The following is an 18,723-nucleotide window of genomic DNA, read 5'->3' as shown; positions in this document are numbered from 1 at the left end:
AATTGCTTTCGAAAGACAAATATGGTGAAAACCTATTTTAATGTTGTTGGATTTTACTGTTTGTTCTGAAATAGTTTTATTGTAATTAATATGACTTGCGATTTCTGTGGCATTTTAGCGTCATTAATTTATAAAAACCTTCATGTTGCCTTTTTTGTGTCTGATTATATAACAACTATGTTGGGTCTCTAAAGTAGGACAAACTCAATAATAAGACCACTTTTTGTCGATCTCCAAAGTGGTCTTAAGAGCGGAACTTTCCTGTATTATTGAGTGGGTTGACTAACAAGAGCTGTCGGAGGACAGCAACGCTCGACTATTCAACAGCCTTGTTGATTAAATGAATAAGAAAGTCGAAAAAGGGGCATAATTTAGTAAAAAAAAGCAAAATAGGGTTATGGAATCAGCATGAATCCTGACCAGACTGCCCGAAGCATGGATCCAGACCAGACTGCGCAGATGCACTATGTTGGTTTTCTCATGGTGCGGCTTAAGTTTTCTTTGCAGGATTATATGACTGACTGGAATTGCTTTTGAGTTCTGCTAACAATGTATATCAAGCTTTTCATATGTCTGGCAATGTCCGATTTTTTTTCTTAAATCTTCAAAGATTTCTTGTCTCAGTAGTTGTGCTGTAAACTGTGTAATATTTGAAAAAAAGTTTTTTTGCTAACATTCACAAATGCAAATTAAAAAAAAATGTGAGTAATAATCTGCACCATGTATTAAAACATAAACGCTCACATTTCACCAATTCCTAAACACTGTTAATGAGGCTGATAAACTTGAAATTGCTAAATAAACCATACAAAAATCTCCAATTTAGTTATAAATTGTTATTTCACAGATGGAAGTTGAATATTAGCACGGTACACATCACCACTTAATAATAGCATTTAAGTGAATTTAGCTATAATTAAATGTTCTTTTCAAATTAGTGTCCAATTTTGAAAGAATTTTTTGAACGAAGCCATTTTGTTTCTTGTGAATGACGTCACATTATGAATGCAATCTCGCAATAAAGTGACATCCTTGAAATTATAATACCAATATGTTATATACAAAAAAACAAAACTTTTTCTTTCCATATGAAATATCTGGCAAATGTAAATATAAAATAAATTACCTTCGGAGACTTTATTGAACACAAAGGTTTCCTCAAATGCTGGATTATCTCCCTGTTTCACTTTTGTTTTATGCCGCTGTTTCTTTGTCGGCAACAACAACAACCTGACTTGAGTATTATTTGCACCGCCCCGCTCTTTGGCAGGTATATCTTGGGCTTGATGAATCGTAACTTCCATTCGTGATTTATACGGAATGTAATTAAATGTCACTTCAAGATTACCACATTTTGAAATTAACGGAACGTCATTCTGAAGGTCACTGACATCAAACATGTGCTCCTGAAAAATGAAATTGTTGAATTAGAAAAGTCCCATAAATATCATTAAACATGCTAAAAAAATGATGATTTTACAGTTAAAAATAGATCTGCAATATGGTTTCGGCAAAAATATACAATAAAATGAAGAGAATTGCTCTACAGGGCAAAAAAAATTGCGAACTACATGAAGCAGCCATTATGCGATATTAACTTTTTTTTCGCGTATATAACTTGTGAGATAGTTTTGCAGTTGCGACCTGACATGCTACATACTTCATGTCCTTTGAGAGTTACAGTTCTTAGGCTCCTAACTTCCTTTTTCTTATCAAGTAACATTAAATTGAAATGTACTTCAAGATGGTAGCTATGCAAAGATGAACAAACAGACATTCTGACACTGTGAAATAATTAACATTGGTGCCTGCCAATTTAGAACTCAGTAGGGTGAGCGCAGATCTATGGATTGTCGATGGGTGCGGGGGGGGGGTGCAGGGTCATGAGTAAACTGATTTTCAGGCCGCAAGGTGTATATTCCCCATGATAATCATTCTCCTTCCACTTCTAATTTATGTTTCTAGACAAGTTGGCATTTACTTGTGAAGAAAGGGCTTGCCAGGTAACTAGTCTTACTTTTAAAATTATTTCAGGGGCTGTAACTGTCAAATAATTAGGGCTGGTGAGAAGACATATGCTGTGATGTATGTGCTAGTATATAAACCCATTCACATAACTCAACTACATTTTGGCACAGTAGAGACAGAAATTGCACTTTCAAATTAGTTTGAAGGGTAAATGTGAATTGTTTTAAATATGATGAAAGCATGTTCCAGTTAATAGAAACATTACAAAGTTCATACATTATGACAAAGATATCAGCAAAAATGATGAGAGGAAATAAAGTTACTGATAACATAATGATAAGGCAGATTTTAACAACATTTGCATGGTATGCACAAACATTAACATGATATTCCAAAAATCTGCAGAGATGTAGTTATGGAGGTAGACCCCAGTGCCCCTCTGGTCATTATTTCATCACAGGATGGCACTGACCTTCCAAGGTCCAGCTGGATGTTTTCCTCAAATTCAGCAAAAATTGTACACCCCAAGTGAGGCTTTGAAACCACAATGTTGAACAGGCAAAAGTTTTGATGTAATAAACTCAAATTGAGTAACCACTACCAAGATATGGCTATGAAAGGACAGAAATTGCACTTTTTAATTTTCAAGAGAATTGCAGGGTAGAAGCTCTGAGTAAATAAAAACATAATAATCAAATATCAAGTCAATCTGAAAATACGTTACTATGATAATTATGGCTGTAGATGGAAAGACAAATGGACACATACAGATCTACATGTTTGTCAGACAGACAGACACACACACACACACACACACACAGACTTTTAAAACTTACAGGCCCCCACTTCCTTGTGGGGGATATGAAATAAAGAAAATTTGTATCTATCAGTCTGTTAAATTTGAAATTCATGAATATATGTTCCCACGTAATGGCTGCTTGGGTCAAAACCATAAAATTTTACGCAGACAAAATTAACTGATTTTATAGTAACCGCAAAATCTGGTTCTATATTTCATGTATATTTAAGACAGAAAAAATCAGACACAAGAACAAGAACAAACAATTTAATAGCCTATGATAACAAGGCAGTCTGAAAGACAGCTAAATCCCCCGCCACTGTAATGGATAGTGCAAGGGTAAACCTTTGACCTTGAGCTGTGACCTTGACCTTGAACTGATATGGCTGACCCATGAATTCTGCATATCGTCTTGATGAGGTGATCATTTGACCTAAGTTTTATGAAAATCCTTTAAGGGGTTTAGGAGATACAGAGCTCAAACCTTTGACCTTGAGTTGTGACCTTGACCTTGAGTTGACATGGCTGACTCATGAGTTTTTGATGAGGTGATCATTTGACCCAAGTTTGATGAAATTCCTTCAAGGGGTTTAGGAGATACAGTGTGGACACAAAATGGAAGGCTCAAACCTTTGACCCCAAGTTGTGACATTGACCTTGAGCCAGCATGGCTGACTCATGAGTTCTGCACATCGTCTTGAATAGGTGATCATTTGACCCAGGTTTCATATGAATCCTTCAAGGGGATTAGGAGATACAGAGCGGACACAAAATGGAAGGCTCAAACCTTTTGATACCGAGTTGTGACCAAGTTGACCATGAGCTAACATGGCTGACTCATGAGTACTGCACATTGCCTTGATGTGGTAATCATAAGACCCAAGTTTGATGAAAATCCTTCAAGGAGTTTATGAGATACAGAGCAGACACAAAATGGAAGGCTCAAACCTTTGACCTTGAGTTGTGACCTTGACCTTGAGCTGACATGGCTGACTCATGAGTTTTGCACATTGCCTTGATGAGAACAACATTTGATCTAAGTTTCATGATTATCCTTTATGGGGTTTAGGAGATACAGAGCAAACACAAAATGAAAGGCTTAAACCTTTGACTTTGAGTTGTGCCCTTGACCTTGAGCTGAAATGGCTGACTCACTGGTTCTGCACATCGTCTTGATGAGGTGATCATTTGACCCTAGTTTCATTATTATCCTTCCAGGGGTTTAGGAGATACAGAGTGGACACAAAATGGAAGGCACAAACCTTTGACCTTGAGTTGTGACCTTGACCTTGAACCGACATGGCTGACTCATAGGTTCTGCACATCGTCTTGATGAGGTGATCATTTGACCAAAGTTTCATGAAAATCCTTCAAGGGGTTTAGAAGATAAAGAGCGGACACAAAATGTTACGGAAGGATGGAAGACGGAAGGACAGAAGTAGACCATTCCTATAATCCCCCACCACTCGTGGCAGGGGATTAAAAATATTACCAATGTTACAAATTAGTTTTTAACTATATGTACAATATTTTCCAGGAGATTTTACCGATTGAATACATGCAGTAATTTACTATTGAAGCAATCTGAATATAATATGAATCCCAGTGGTTTATATGACAAAACTTAATAACAGTTGTTGTCCAACATTATCTCTTATTACAATTTTGTTTAATGAGGCCACTGAACATCCTGCATTAAGGTGATTGACCCATAATGATAATTGGCAATTTCTGATTGATAAAATATTCTATGTACTTAAATTCCATTAATTTTACTTCATTTAATTATGTATGAGCTTTCAGCATTTCCTGCTTGTACGGGCTACACAATGGCTGCTTTTTTTTTGTTGGGTGAAGAGTCACACTGACAGATTTAAGGTCATATGGTGACTTTCCCAGCTTTTGATGGTGGCATCAGCTTCTGGAAACGGTTTAATTGTTCCGGGTCACTGTGACCTTGACCTTTGACCTACTAATCTCAAAATCAATAGGGGTTATTTGCTGGTCATGATCAACCTCACTATTAAGGTATAGGTCCATGTTTCGGAGAAAAAAATTCGAAAGTCATCAAGTCATAGAAAGAAAGCATTGTTTTACATGAAAATTTAACAGCATATAAAACATTTATATTATTCTACAAAACCATTGTCAATTTACTCATATATGCATTGAATTCCGGAAAGGGACTGCCTGAAGGGGCCACACTTCTGGACAGTTCAGCGCCTTTAAAAACTCACCATTTTTAAAAAGCTGTTATATATCTTCGTTTTGATGCATTTGCAACATCGTGCGAGTGTTTAAACTTTACATAAATAGGTAAAACATCATTTTTGACAATTGTTTACATTTATTTCTTTACAAATGGCATTCTTATTTAAAGGGGGACAACTCATTCAGAATATTTTAAGTATCCAACTCTGTCGGGCAGAACAGTTAAACATGTATTGGACAGATACGTTGTGTCTCAAGATGCTGTTCATTTACATAAAAAAATCTGTCATTTTGTGATATACTGCTAAACCTTAAGTTTCGTGATCCTAGGCTCAAGTATTCTCAAGTTATCGTCTGGAAACGGTTTAACTGTTCCAGGTCACTGTGACCTTGACCTTTGAACTACTGATTTCAAAACTCTTTTTTGAAAGACGGATGATCTCTGATGAAACGTTTTCAGTCAATCATTACAAAGGTAATGCTAAAAGTCAAAAACAATGACTACGACAGATGACAGACACAAACGGAACTCAATAGCTCACCTGCAGCACTTTGTGAGCTAAAAACTTTCCTGCATAAGCATCATCATTTAATTTAAATGCAGCCACACACAAATAGTTTTAGACTTTGATATATTTTGTAGCTTTAATCATGATGATTTCTCCTATTTAATACTTCAAATGGATTGAAATGGATAGGGAATTAAAATGCATCATGCAACTGTCACCATACACCAATCAATGGTCAATATATTGATAGGTGACAAGATAACAGTTACGGAATGCTTATTTTCTGTGCTTTACTACTGCAATTTATATTATTTTCTGACAAAGCATGAGTTTTAATTTCATGCACAGTTCTTCTATCAAAAACAATCTCTTCAGATATGATTTTCTTTCTCATTTATAATTTAAGTAAATATTATGACTTCATCCAGTCTAAAACTATACTGCTACTGTTAAATTTTGATGTGATTCTTTTTGTTATCATGTAAATTTATATAAAAAAAAAAAGTGACTGAGTATTGCAATGCAACAGAAGTACCCTACTGGAGGAAAACTTTGTTAGTCTTGTCCCTTGTGGTTGTTGGCAAATGTGTTAGTCAACCACATTAGAATCGTATGCAGTGAAACTGAAGCATTTGTGGACGGACCTACCAAATCTGCGCTAAAAGTGTATGGCTTTAAAAGTCCACCACTGAGCCAACCAGAAACTAGTCTAAAACACAAGGAATATTTGCTTGTAGTGGTAAGAAAATCCTACAATGCATATAAAAGTAATGGAGTGGAAACAAAATTTTATTTGACCTTAGTGACCTTGGCCTTTAATTGACAAGCATAGACCATGTGTTAACATAATTTATTGCCTCATCATAGGGAACGTTTGTGTTTAGCAATAAGATAACCCACCAATGCATATAAAAATTATGGAGCAGAAACAATTTTTACTCGACCATCAATAGTGACTTTGACTTATGACCTACAAGCATAAGTCATGTACATGCATAATCAACATATTCCCCTCTATTCACAGACCAAGTCTGATGAACCTAGCTTAAATACTTTTTGAGCGATTGCAGTATTCAGATGGACGGACAGACAGATGCAGGGCATTCCTATAGTCCCCTCCAGTGTTCCACTGGTAGGGGAGCAATAACTGTCCACCATATCTGAAGATAATCCTGGTCTAAAATTGACTTCTGCATTGACGCTGAATTCAGGGGTAAGAATGACTTATTTTAATTTGATCTGATAAAGTACATCATTCTGCTATTTTTGATATTTACATAATTTCAGATTGGGCAAATACTCGTTAAGCCGATTCAGAAGTCTTCTCTTTTTCTAGATCTGAATAGTCGCTCTCTAGTCAACTTTCTGGGGAAAAAACAGTACTTTAACATATGACAAGGTTGACATCCACCAACCTAGCGGGGTCTAAAGCCAAGTCATCCGAGTTGAGCGGCTGACACTTACATCACCAGTCTACCACTTACTTTTCTATTTTGATTTTCAATACTTACATCAGTAACACGTTCACTCTCTGATACTGAAACGCCATCATAGGCCTGGTTATTAAAAGTTTGTGTTCCTTCTAGTGTGTGTGCAGAGCCAGTTGTTAAGGAGCCAGTGAGTGACGTTTGTAATTCTGCACCTTCGTGTTCACTAGGAGGTGGACTACGTGGCTGACTTGGAGGTGCACTCCCCTCCCTGCTTGCCCCACTGGCCTCTTTGATTGATTCCCTAGATGAAGGGCGGGGTTCTGTCCCCGGGGAGCTTTTAGAGGGCGAAGATGATTGATGTACGGGCGAATCCATGTCAATGAGCTTACCAACCCTAGGGCCGGTGGGTGTGGGTGTTTTTTCCGGACTTGTTCTTTTAGCAGTCTCATTGTCTATGGTTACCCGTTCCACACTTGATTGTATCACATGTGATTTATCTGAAATTATAAAAATTATTACACATTGTAAAACCTTGGTTGTCTGGTTTTGTTTGATCTTTGGCTTACTTTCACTTTTTAACAGGATCTCAGTCATGTAACATTATACAAAAGTTATTTGCCCTTTGATCTGCAATTGTGACCTTGACCTTAGACCTGGCGACCTGGATTGTATGCTCTGTACATCGTCTTGAAGTGGTAAATATTTGTTGCTAGTTTGATGAAAATCTTAGTGGTTTAGAAGATTAGCGGACATAAATTTTCACTATATGCATATCTGACTTCAAAATACAATGTATGACATTAACGTTTGAACTTGGTGACCCAGGTTGAGTATGTTATCTTGGTGAGGTAAACAACTGATGAACTACTTTTATGTAAATCTTCCAAGTGGCTTAGAAATTTTTATATGGAACAGACATGAAATCAGGCTATTAGACCTTTGACCTCCAAGTGTGAACTTGATCTTTGTCCTAGTGACCTGGGTTGTGCATTCTGCACATTGTATTGATGAAGTTAACTATCAAATGATAGTTTAATGAAAATTTCCCTTCATTTAAGATGGAGCAGACACAAAGTTAAGCTATTTGACATTAAACCTCAAGTGTAATCTTGACATTGGACCTAGTGACCTGAGTTGTGCACTCTGCATGTTTGTCTTGGTGAGGTCAACAACAGCTGTTAGTTTTATGAAAATCTTTCAAGTGAATTAGATATAATGGAGCAGACATAAAATTAAGCTTTTTGACTTTTGACCGCCACATGTGACCTTGACCTTGAATCTAGTGACCTGGCTTGTGCACATCATCACGAAGAGATTAATTGAAGCTAGTTTTATGAAAATCTTCCCAGTGATTAAGAAGATATGGACCAGACATGAAGGACTGACTGACAGACGAACAGAGGGATGGACATGCGTGACTCCAATACAGCCCCCATATACTTTGTATGTCATATGTGGGGCTATAATAACAAAATGACCATAATGTACAATGAAATAACAAAACAGCACCAAAATATACCACTGACAAGACCTCCAAGATATCGGCATAAAGCCAACTACTACCATATCATTCCAAAGAAAGGAAATATAGCAGAAAGATGATCCAGTTAAGGAAAACAAGCACTTGGTATAATAGGGCAGTTTCAAGTTATCTCAGGGGATATAACCCTGTAGATATTAATTCTCAGCTATCACACTGATTTATAGCACTGTATTCAACTTTAATTCATTGTTACATTAATTACTCTTGGGGTTAATTTAACTGTCTTGGTATCAATTCTTACTAGGATGCTTTTCTAATAAAGAAGGTATGAAACTTGTAATTAAATTCAGATTCAACAGGAAGACGGAATAATGCCTTCCGATTCCAATGAGTTTTCAGCAACAAAATATTCATCTAGAACATTCTTCCAATACTCTGAAAGACTACAATTAGAAAAAAAAAAAAACAAGTTAAAACTCCCACTGGCCATGCTTTTATTACTTGTAAAGGAAGCTATAAACATGGATAAAATTTTCTCTATAGTGCAAAGGTTCTGAAGTGCTGAAGTGGGTCAATACATTTCATGCAAGAGCAAAAGAAACTGGGCCATTTACACTGAAACAGCCTGCGCAGTGTGAAATTTTAACTCAGATTTTTTTTTTTTAAATAAATATGAACTGGGTCCGAAGTTCTAATGCTAAGTATAGAGACATGTCTCTGACTGCATCTTTGCCAATTATGGTTGATTTTGAGACTGAGCTCAGAGTTAACCAATCAGATTCTTGAGATTTGAGACACATTTATTACTTTGTACTCAGGTGAACTCTCTTGTATTGCCTGTATGTGTATTATTAAGCTTCACAAAAACAGGTTTATTTTTTGTGTTTACCACGATTTTTGTCTGAGTGAAATACAAATGTTTCTAAATTAAAATTTATACATCTTAAAAACTAAAGATTTCTTTACCAACAGAGCTGGGTGTAGAAACAGGGGTCCTACTCCTTGATTTTGGCAATGCGGTTGGACTTCCGGAGGCTTTTTGGCTGTATCGACTACCGGACCTTTTGATGGCGGAGGAGGCTTCCATTGACGATTTGAACCGTTTGAGCACTTCATCATCACTGTCACTTGACGTCTCATCTTCATAAGCATACGCTGCTCCTGAAAAAAGAAAAAACTGGAATTTCAAAACCAAGCCAAATGTAAACCAATGATATGAATTGCTTTCTAATTCTTCCAAAAAATATGGGTTGGTCGGAAATAAATTTGGCATGGGGTACATCATGAGTAGTCTCCTCTTAGCAAGAAAAAGGGACAGAACTCCAAAGTTAAATCTTTCCCTTATATACTCTTCTGGGATAAAATTGGACAAATATCATTTTGGGGTCAGTAGGTCAAATGTCAAGGTCAAATATTTCTAATTGTAAGTTTGATTTGTTTCCCATTATTCCTACCTCTAATGCCTGCCCTAGTTCAGAAAAGATTGATTTAAATGTTATATCCCACCAGAGATGTAAAATGTAAGAGTTAAGAGAACCTATACTAATGAAACCTTTCTAGATGATTACATCACATCATAAAACTGTTAAAGGCAAGAAAACAAATCTGTGTCTGCAAAAAATAATTATGTTTTATCAATATAAATTCTGGGGGTTATTTTAACATGAAAGAAATGCATTACTTTAATGCAGAAGCATTTTTTGCTTATCTTATTATAATGCTGCCTTCATATGATGGCATAATTTTATGCAATATTTCGGTGGCAACCGAGAAAATTTTAAGCCTGTTTCATGATATATAAAATCAGGACAGATTTATACAGTTCCAAGTGGCAATATTTGGCTGATTTCAAAACTCAACCTACATTTTATAGAGATAAACATGCTGTATGAGTATGATCTAGTACCAAGAAAAAGATACTTTAACCTTACCCTGCTGAATTTCTATAATGAACTTGTCCATCTTTCAATTTGGACAGTACCATTAACTGTTAAAAGGGGTGCTTACCAAAAATATACTGACTGAATGGCGAACAGTGCAGATCATGATCAGACTGCAGGCTGATCATGATCTACACTGGTTGCAAAGGCAGAATAAATCGTGTTCAGCATGGTAAGCCTCAGCCTGCTAATAAATGAGCAAGAACAAATAATTTTTGCAAATCTGAGTAATTTTAGGGCAATTAAGATGATCTATCTGGTTATCAATCTTGGTAGAGACATTATGCTCATAAACATTCTGGCCAAGTTTGGTTAAAATTTTATAAGTACTGCTCAAATCAGAGAGCAAACAATTTTTGTGGCAGCTGTCCATGTCCCTTTACCAGGTGCTAATAAAATTAATTCTTGTCCAGTGTATGGAAGCAGGGAGACTTTGAAGTGTTTGGCTGTAAAAAAAAAAAAAAGTTTACAGTAAAGATTATTGCCAAATTTTCTTTTTTATTTTAGATCACAGACCTTCCCCTTTTATTTTCTTAAAAGAAAATAACACCTCTTTCATAATTAAGTTACCTGCTGGGCTACTGGGAGATTAGACATAATCATTTATATATTTATAAAGTATATTTTGATAAATACAGTGCATGCACTTGCGTAAAACACCAAACTCATAGTTGAATTTATACTAAAAACATATACTGGTACATTTGTATTTTCAAAAAAACGGTCTTCTCTTCATGTCTTAGAGTTTCTCTAAAAGTTTAAAACTTACAAACGACCCAATGAAGTACTTAAAATTGACTGTGTCTGACCTGAATTACTAAGCACTTCTTCCAGTTTAGTAATAATTACTTTAAGTTAGCATGCCACAGTCAAACACTTTTTGGCTTTGATTTCATTAGTTCGCTAAGTTTTATGAATTTTTTATTTCTGTTCTTGTAGATTATTGTACACAAATAGTAAAGTATCATTCCCTGTGGTTTACAAACATAGTTCCTTGGCTGTGTACTACAAAACTCATTTATTATTTAAAGTATACTTTTTTAAGGTCACGTCTAACTTATAGAAAGGGTGATTAAAGATGAAAAGGTAAATGGATATATTGTCGATTCTTTAAAGATATATTATGTTGATTTTTTTACTAAATATTTTATCACTAGATATTAACATTAACTGTAGAAAGTCCAAATAAAACATATTAAACTTTGCTAAATGTACAAAACTGTGATATGTAGATCTTAAATCAAAATGTCATCAAGTTAGGGATTTATTATAAAAAACTGCCAGTTCTTTTAGTGGTAGGACACATTCATACTGTGTTAAGCAAATACCTTTATTAAGTATACTTTTAACCTTATATACTGTCTATACACACAAACATGTTTATTCCATGTTTATTTATTTATTTATTTTATTTTGTTGGGTTTAACGTCGCACCGACACAATTTTAGGTCATATGGCGACTTTCCAGCTTTAATGGTGGAGGAAGACCCCCGGTGCCCCTCCGTGCATACTTTCATCACGAGCGGGCACCTGGGTAGAACCACCGACCTTCCGTAAGCCAGCTGGATGGCTTCCTCACGTGAAGAATTCTACGCCCCAAATGAGGTTTCGAACCCACATCGATGAGGGGCAAATGGTTTGAAGTCAACGACTCTAACCACTCGGCCACGGAGGCCCCCTATTCCATGTTTAGATACTGTGTAATAATTGTTCATATTTTTTTCAAATATGAATTTTGGACATAGTGTAACTTTAAGAAAGTGGCTCAGATGTTTTACATGATTTTTTTTTTATTCTCAGGGGCTAGAAATACATTGTTAATGTTCTAACAGGAAACGGTATGAATCTGTCAATTTTCTATTTATTTTTGCTGACAACTTAAAAGCTATTTCACGGTGTGTCCTGCACGATATTTCAAAAAGTATCAAGCAGTAAATGGAGCCCCGAGCGTTGATACCGTTAAATTGCTGAACATATAAACTAGTAATAAATCTTCCAGCCATCAATATTATATGAAACAATATCACTTTTAGATACAAGTCTGGAATATTTTGGGAAAATGTATCTACAAAATCTACAAAATTTATTTCCAAGTTCAAATTGGTTTTGAGAAATGCCTATGGGCGATATGACTGTGTCACTTCAATAATATAAACATTGCTGCAGAAATAGCAAAAACAAATAAGTCAGTGAATACACCCGAGTGTCGTAACTTTCTAAAAATTACTTCTCTGTACTGGAAAGCAATTACTTTCAAACTGGGTTGGAACCTCAAAGATGTACAATATTTGTTTGTGTTTTTATAAAATGATTTTTATAGTTATATGCATAAACATAATTTTTGTAACAGAAAATCATTGCTGTATTTCATTATTGTTCTTGTTTTATTATGTATTTTAAACTTTATACAGTTGAGCCCCAGAAATGTAGTTGTTGGTGAAAAAAAAACAACAAGGCACAAAATTAATTGGCCTAAATCGCTTACCTAAGCAGGACCACTCACACTGCTTTTCAATCAAGCTTGGTAAACATCTATGAAAAAAAAAGTGTATTGTATTTTTTTCTCCACTCTTAGCTCTTGTGACCCATAAATGCTGTCAAGCGAAACCATCAGGAGATCCTTGCAAGGATGCTTCTGACCAAGTTTGATGAACATCCAGCAAGTGGTGACAGGAGAAATTCTTAAAATTAAAATGCTAACAGTCAACAACAGGAAACTGATACGGGACACAACACGACAAAAATAGCTCAGCTTGCAGCAGCTATAAACAAGAACAAACACTAGAGCTATCACTAAATGTGACTAATACTCCATAACTGCTTTGTCAGGGTAAAGAAGAAACTATCTCAATAAAAAATATGAAGATTTCTTCTTAAAAATAGAGATAGGGGCAAGAGCAGTGGGCTTGGAGGTGGCGAGGGTTACTTTTTCATTTGTCAATGGGATGGATGTTCAGAAACTGTCTATAACAAAATTGAAAATTCACTTAACATTTAGCCAAACCAATCCTATGCAAGCACTCATGGTAACAGCACTTACACTCATAAAACTTAACTATACTATAGAAGACAATAAAGAAAATTCTGGATACGAAGTAACACGGCTCTACGACTGTACAGGAGAAAAGAATTTGGTTTAATAATAGGAAGAAAAATTGGGCTCACTGACACCAAATCAATATTAACAAAATGAAAAAGGTTTTAGTTTTACCTACACTTATTTGGTATATATGATTACAGCAATATTCCACTTTCAGTGTATCATGTAAATGACGGTCCGATGAGTTTTCACGAGTATTATTAAATACGAAGAGACAAAGTCCATTTCTTATTCAGAAGTAAAGTAGAGTAGATTATAGTAATTCTCCAACAAAGTATAACAACCTTTTACAATGATTGAATATTTCGGCTATTATTTTTGAGGAATTGGTCTTTCGCTGGGAACTCTAGATAATTGGTATGGCATTTTCTAGCACGAATAATTTCCCTCAAGAGAACAACAGAAACCTGTTTTCCAACAGGCAATTCTGCCTTAATTTAATGTGGTCCTTTCTGGAAAAAAAAACTATCTTATATCATGAAGTTTTCTGTATTAGTTTAACAAATATATAGGTACTAAGTTACAAATTGAAAAGCTATTTCTATCATGTTTTGAATTAAATATTTTAAAAACTAAGATATACTTTTCCAGTCGTATGAAACACATTATTCAATTTTGCATCTCCCATGCATGTTCATTGAATAAACTATTAACAGTGAGTCTGTTTATAGTTGTCTAGGGTTTCTCTTAAGGAAGAGAGAAAAAAGAACAATGAAGTGTTATTACCTACAAGATGGATGTGAAATTTTGACATAATGTCTGAAATGGTTAAAACATGATATTGTACTCTTTGAAAAACTTTAGCCAAATTTTCTAAGTTAAAAAGGGGCATTACTCTGGAAATACTGCAGGCAGAGTTACACATCTTGTGACACTAATATGAGCAAGTACACTCAAACCCCATTAGATCTGCGTGTCTCAAACTTTGGACCCCGTCGACAGCATTATAAAGGGGTCAGAGTGTACAGTTACAATTTCTTCATTGGACTTACTCAAAACTTTCTAGGTTAAAAAGGGGCATTATTCTGGAAATATTGCAGGTAGATTTATGCATTTTGTCACACTAATTTACACCAATGTCACTATGATCAAGTACCATAAGTTTCAAATTAATACTTTAAGTTATATAAATGAAGAAGACATTGGACTTTATAAAAACTAAAAATTCTAAGTTTAAAAGGGGCATAATCCTGAAAATATTGCAGGAAGAGTTACACAATTTGTCTGTCACTGTGCAAGTACAGCAAGTTTCAAATTGAATATCTTAAGTAATGAAGAAGCTATTGGACTTCCATAAAAACTTTATCCAACACAGACGCCAACACTGGGGCGAGTGTTATAGCAGCTAATTATTGCTAAAAACAGAAAAAATAATACCCAAATATTAAATATTTTTCTATTTTTCAGGGCACTGTGAGGCAAATCAGTTAAAATGTAAATAATGGACTTACTTGTAATCATTTTAAATGAGCCGCACCATGAGAAAACCAACATAGTGGCTTTGCGACCAGTATGGATCCAGACCAACCTGCACATCAGGATCCATGCTGTTCGCTAACAGTTTATCTAATTGCAATAGGCTTTGAAAGCGAACAGCATGGATCCTGACTGCGCAGTCTGGTCTGGATCCATGCTGGTCACAAAGGCACTATGTTGGTTTTCTCATGGTGTGGCTCAAATATAGTTTACAACATGCAGAATCATTAATATGAAACCCTTAATAGATTCAGAATACCTCAAAGGTTGTGGCATAAATGTCTATTTGCCTCAGTTGTATTAGCATGTTGCCATTTTATGATCATTATGGTATGGTTTTTCTATCATCACATAATTTGCTTGGTTGCAGGGATAACAGAATGTTCCTGCTTGGAAGTTGTATAATATGTACACTTACCAGATGTAAGGGACTGTGCTTTCAGTATTTCACTTCAACCTGGACAACTGTGTTAGAAAATCAAGACAATCTATCCTTACAACACTTTACCTCGCTATGGGAAATCATGGTCAATAGGACCTTTTCCCAAAAGTCAGTTATCAAAGCTTATTTACCTTAATGGAATTGGATGATAAGTCATTTTCCTACACAGTAATCAAAAGTAAACCTAATTTCCTTTGATTCAATCTTTATAATCAGGAAATTGTTCTAATTACTGGTCACACGTCAACTCAATAACACATCAACCTGTCCTCCCTAGCTCGGTAAACATTGACCTTTACCCTGCTAAATTTCTAAAATGGACTGGTCCATCATTCAATTCGGGCAGCACCACTTATTTTAAAAAACTGAACAGCAAACAGTGCAGACCATGATCAGAGCTGAGCCTGCACGGAAGTTTAGGCTGATCTTGGTCTGCACTCAGGCCGCAACTTTTTTTTAGGGCAAATCACTTGCTGCCAGCAGGCTAATGGTTAATTAAGGTAAAGCAGTATATCACCAAACCACAGAGAAAATACCTTTACCAACAATCACCATGATTAATACATGTTGTACAGTACTGTCCCATGTAACTGGGTATTTAAAATATCCTCCAATAGTTGTCCCCCTTTCAAAAAGAATGGCATTTGTAACAAGAGGGCCATGATGGCCCTATATTGCTCACCTGTTATCATTGCACTTGAGGACAAGAAGGTACTCAGAAAAAATATCTAATTCCAAAGGACAGGAACAACAAAGGGAAGAAATTTAACCAAAAAGAAAAAAAAATTCTTACAAGGTACAGATACGTCAAAATACACCTAAAAACTGGAGGTACCATCCATGTTGTACCACAGAAAAGTGGTCTCGGTTTTTCCCTACGGCCGATAATAATAAAGTTACTAAAAATAAGCTATTTATAGTAATGTAAAAGGGAAGTAATTAAAAAAAAATTATTGTAAGTGAACAAAAGAAGAATCTGCCAAATAAATCTGTTGACATGAATGAAATTTCAGATCAGTATCTTCATTAGTTACGGAGATATACCTATTTTAATTAGAAATAAAGGGAGGTAATTTGACATAAAATCAGTCCATAGTTATCTACTCTGATTGTCTCAGTCCAACTAATGACAATAATGAAATTTCAAATAAGTCCTATAAGTACTTACTGATATAAATCCATTTTGATTACAATCAGGGGAGGTAATCAGATATAAAATAACTCTGGAACATACGATTGGATCTGGTTCATTATGGAATCCAAGATTTAATGTTGTTGAAGATATTTTTGAAGTTAGTATCAAATAAAACCTAAAATGAAGTCTCTATATGGCTCCAAAGCCAAAATAGCCAATTTTGGACCTTTAAGGGGCCATAACTCTAGAACCCATGATGGAATCTGGCCAGTTCAAGAAAGGAACCAAGATCTTGTGTTGATACAAGTTGTGTGCAAGTTTGGTAAAAATCAAATCATAAATGAAGCTGCCATTGTGCAGACAAGGTCAAAATAGCTAATTTTGGCCCTTACAGGGGCCATAACTCTGGAACCCATTATGGGATCTGGCTGGTTCAAGAAAGGATCCAAGATCTTATGGTGACACAAGTTTTGTGCAAGTTTGATTAAATTCAAATCATAAATGAAGCTGCTATTGTGCAGACAAGGTCAAAATAGCTAATTCTGGCCCTTTCAGGGGCTGTCACTCCTGAACCCATAACTCTCGCCAGTTCAAGAAAGGAACCAAGATCTTATGGTGATAAAAGTTGTGTGCAAGTTTGGTTAAAATAAAATCATAAATGAAGCTGCAATTGTGCATACAAGGTCAAAATAGCTAATTTTGGCCCTTTCAGGGGCCATAACTCTGGAACCCTAAAGGAATCTGGCCAGTTCAAGAAAGGAACCAGGATCTTATGGTGATACAAGTTGTGTGCCAGTTTGGTAAAAATCAAATCATAAATAAAGCTGCTATTGTGCAGACAAGGTCAAAATAGCTAATTCTGGCCCTTTCAGGGGCCATAACTCTGGAACCCATAAAGGAATCTGACCAGTTCAAGAAAGGAACCAAGATCTTATGGTGATACAAGTTGTGTGCCAGTTTGGTAAAAATCAAATCATAAATAAAGCTGCTATTGTGCAGAAAAGGTCAAAATAGCTAATTTTGGCCCTTTCAGGGGCCATAACTCTGGAACCCATCATGGGATCTGGCCAGTTCAAGAAAGGAACCAAGATCTTGTGGTGATACAAGTTGTGTGCAACTTTGGTTAAAATAAAATCATAAATGAATCCACTATCATGCAGACAAGAAATTGTTGACGCACGTACGGACGGACGGACTGAGGACAGACGACGGACGAAGGGTGATCACAAAAGCTCACCTTGTCACTATGTGACGGGTGAGCTAAAATCATAAAAATAAACAATTGATAAAAACTACATTTAACCCAGTTGTGTGAAATTTCAGCACTGAGACACTATTGCAAATGCATCAAAACGAAGATACATATCAATGCTTTGAAAATGGTTTGTTTTGAAGTGTGGGACTTTTATGCAGTCCTTTTCTGGAATTCAATGCATATATCAGTAAATTGACAATAATTTTATACTGCAATGTACATATTTTAGATGCTGTTTAATTTTCATGTAAAACAACTCTTTCTTTTTACTATTTGGTACTGTGCGTTTTATTCGACCTGGTGGGGCGGAGTTAATCTCTGACTTATGCAAATAATGGTCATCTCGAAAAACAAGCAAAATAGGTAGATCAATAGAGTAAAAATGTTTAATTCCATAATCTTTCTGAAACCAATGACTAAAATTCAATGCTACATTGGTTACGTTGTAAAGGAGATTGCCATTGAATAAGAAATCAGCGTAGCATGATGCACGTGCATTACAGTTTGCGGAGGTTGCCAAATCCACTACATACCCTGCACAATAATGCAATGGACCGTCGCAAAACCAGCTCCACCAGGTCAAATAAAACTCACACACTTGAAAAATTGGTACAAGATGAAATGAAAATTTTGCACCCCTTTGAAAAATGTATACACTACAACAAGAATGTTTTGCAATTCTTTTTAAAATCTTCAAATGATAAAATGACAATTTTGCAGTCCTTTGGAAAATATTTAGACCTCGAATTGTATGTTTTGCAATCCTTTGAAGAATTTATTTTTGTTTGTTTGTTTTAGGTTTAGTCATTACTTTAGTGCCGTTTTTCAACAGTATTTCAGATATGTAACGGGGGGCAGTTAACCTAACCAGCATTCCTGGATTCTGTACCAGTACACCAGTCTTCTCTGTAAGTAACTGCCAGCTTCTCCGCATGAATCAGCGATGGAGGACGAATTATTTCAGACACAATGTCT

General features: G+C 35.6%; 1 protein-coding gene across 6 annotated transcripts in view; it reads right to left on the bottom strand.

The window, feature by feature from the left end:
* The window catches only part of LOC123535449 (synaptotagmin-14-like), an 84,281-nt gene that overhangs the window by 12,665 nt on the left and 52,893 nt on the right, over nt 1-18,723 (bottom strand). For all 6 annotated transcript variants that reach the window (XM_053549775.1, XM_053549772.1, XM_053549759.1 and 3 more), the window contains 3 exons: nt 9,367-9,561; nt 6,999-7,414; nt 1,127-1,406 (listed from right to left, as the gene is read on the bottom strand). In XM_053549775.1, coding sequence (XP_053405750.1) covers nt 1,127-1,406; nt 6,999-7,414; nt 9,367-9,561 — 891 coding nt within the window. The remainder of the gene's footprint in view (nt 1-1,126; nt 1,407-6,998; nt 7,415-9,366; nt 9,562-18,723) is intronic.

Source organism: Mercenaria mercenaria, chromosome 1, assembly GCF_021730395.1.
Source record: "Mercenaria mercenaria strain notata chromosome 1, MADL_Memer_1, whole genome shotgun sequence".
Classification (NCBI taxonomy): domain Eukaryota; kingdom Metazoa; phylum Mollusca; class Bivalvia; order Venerida; family Veneridae; genus Mercenaria; species Mercenaria mercenaria.
This window is presented reverse-complemented; position numbering and strand designations above follow the sequence as displayed.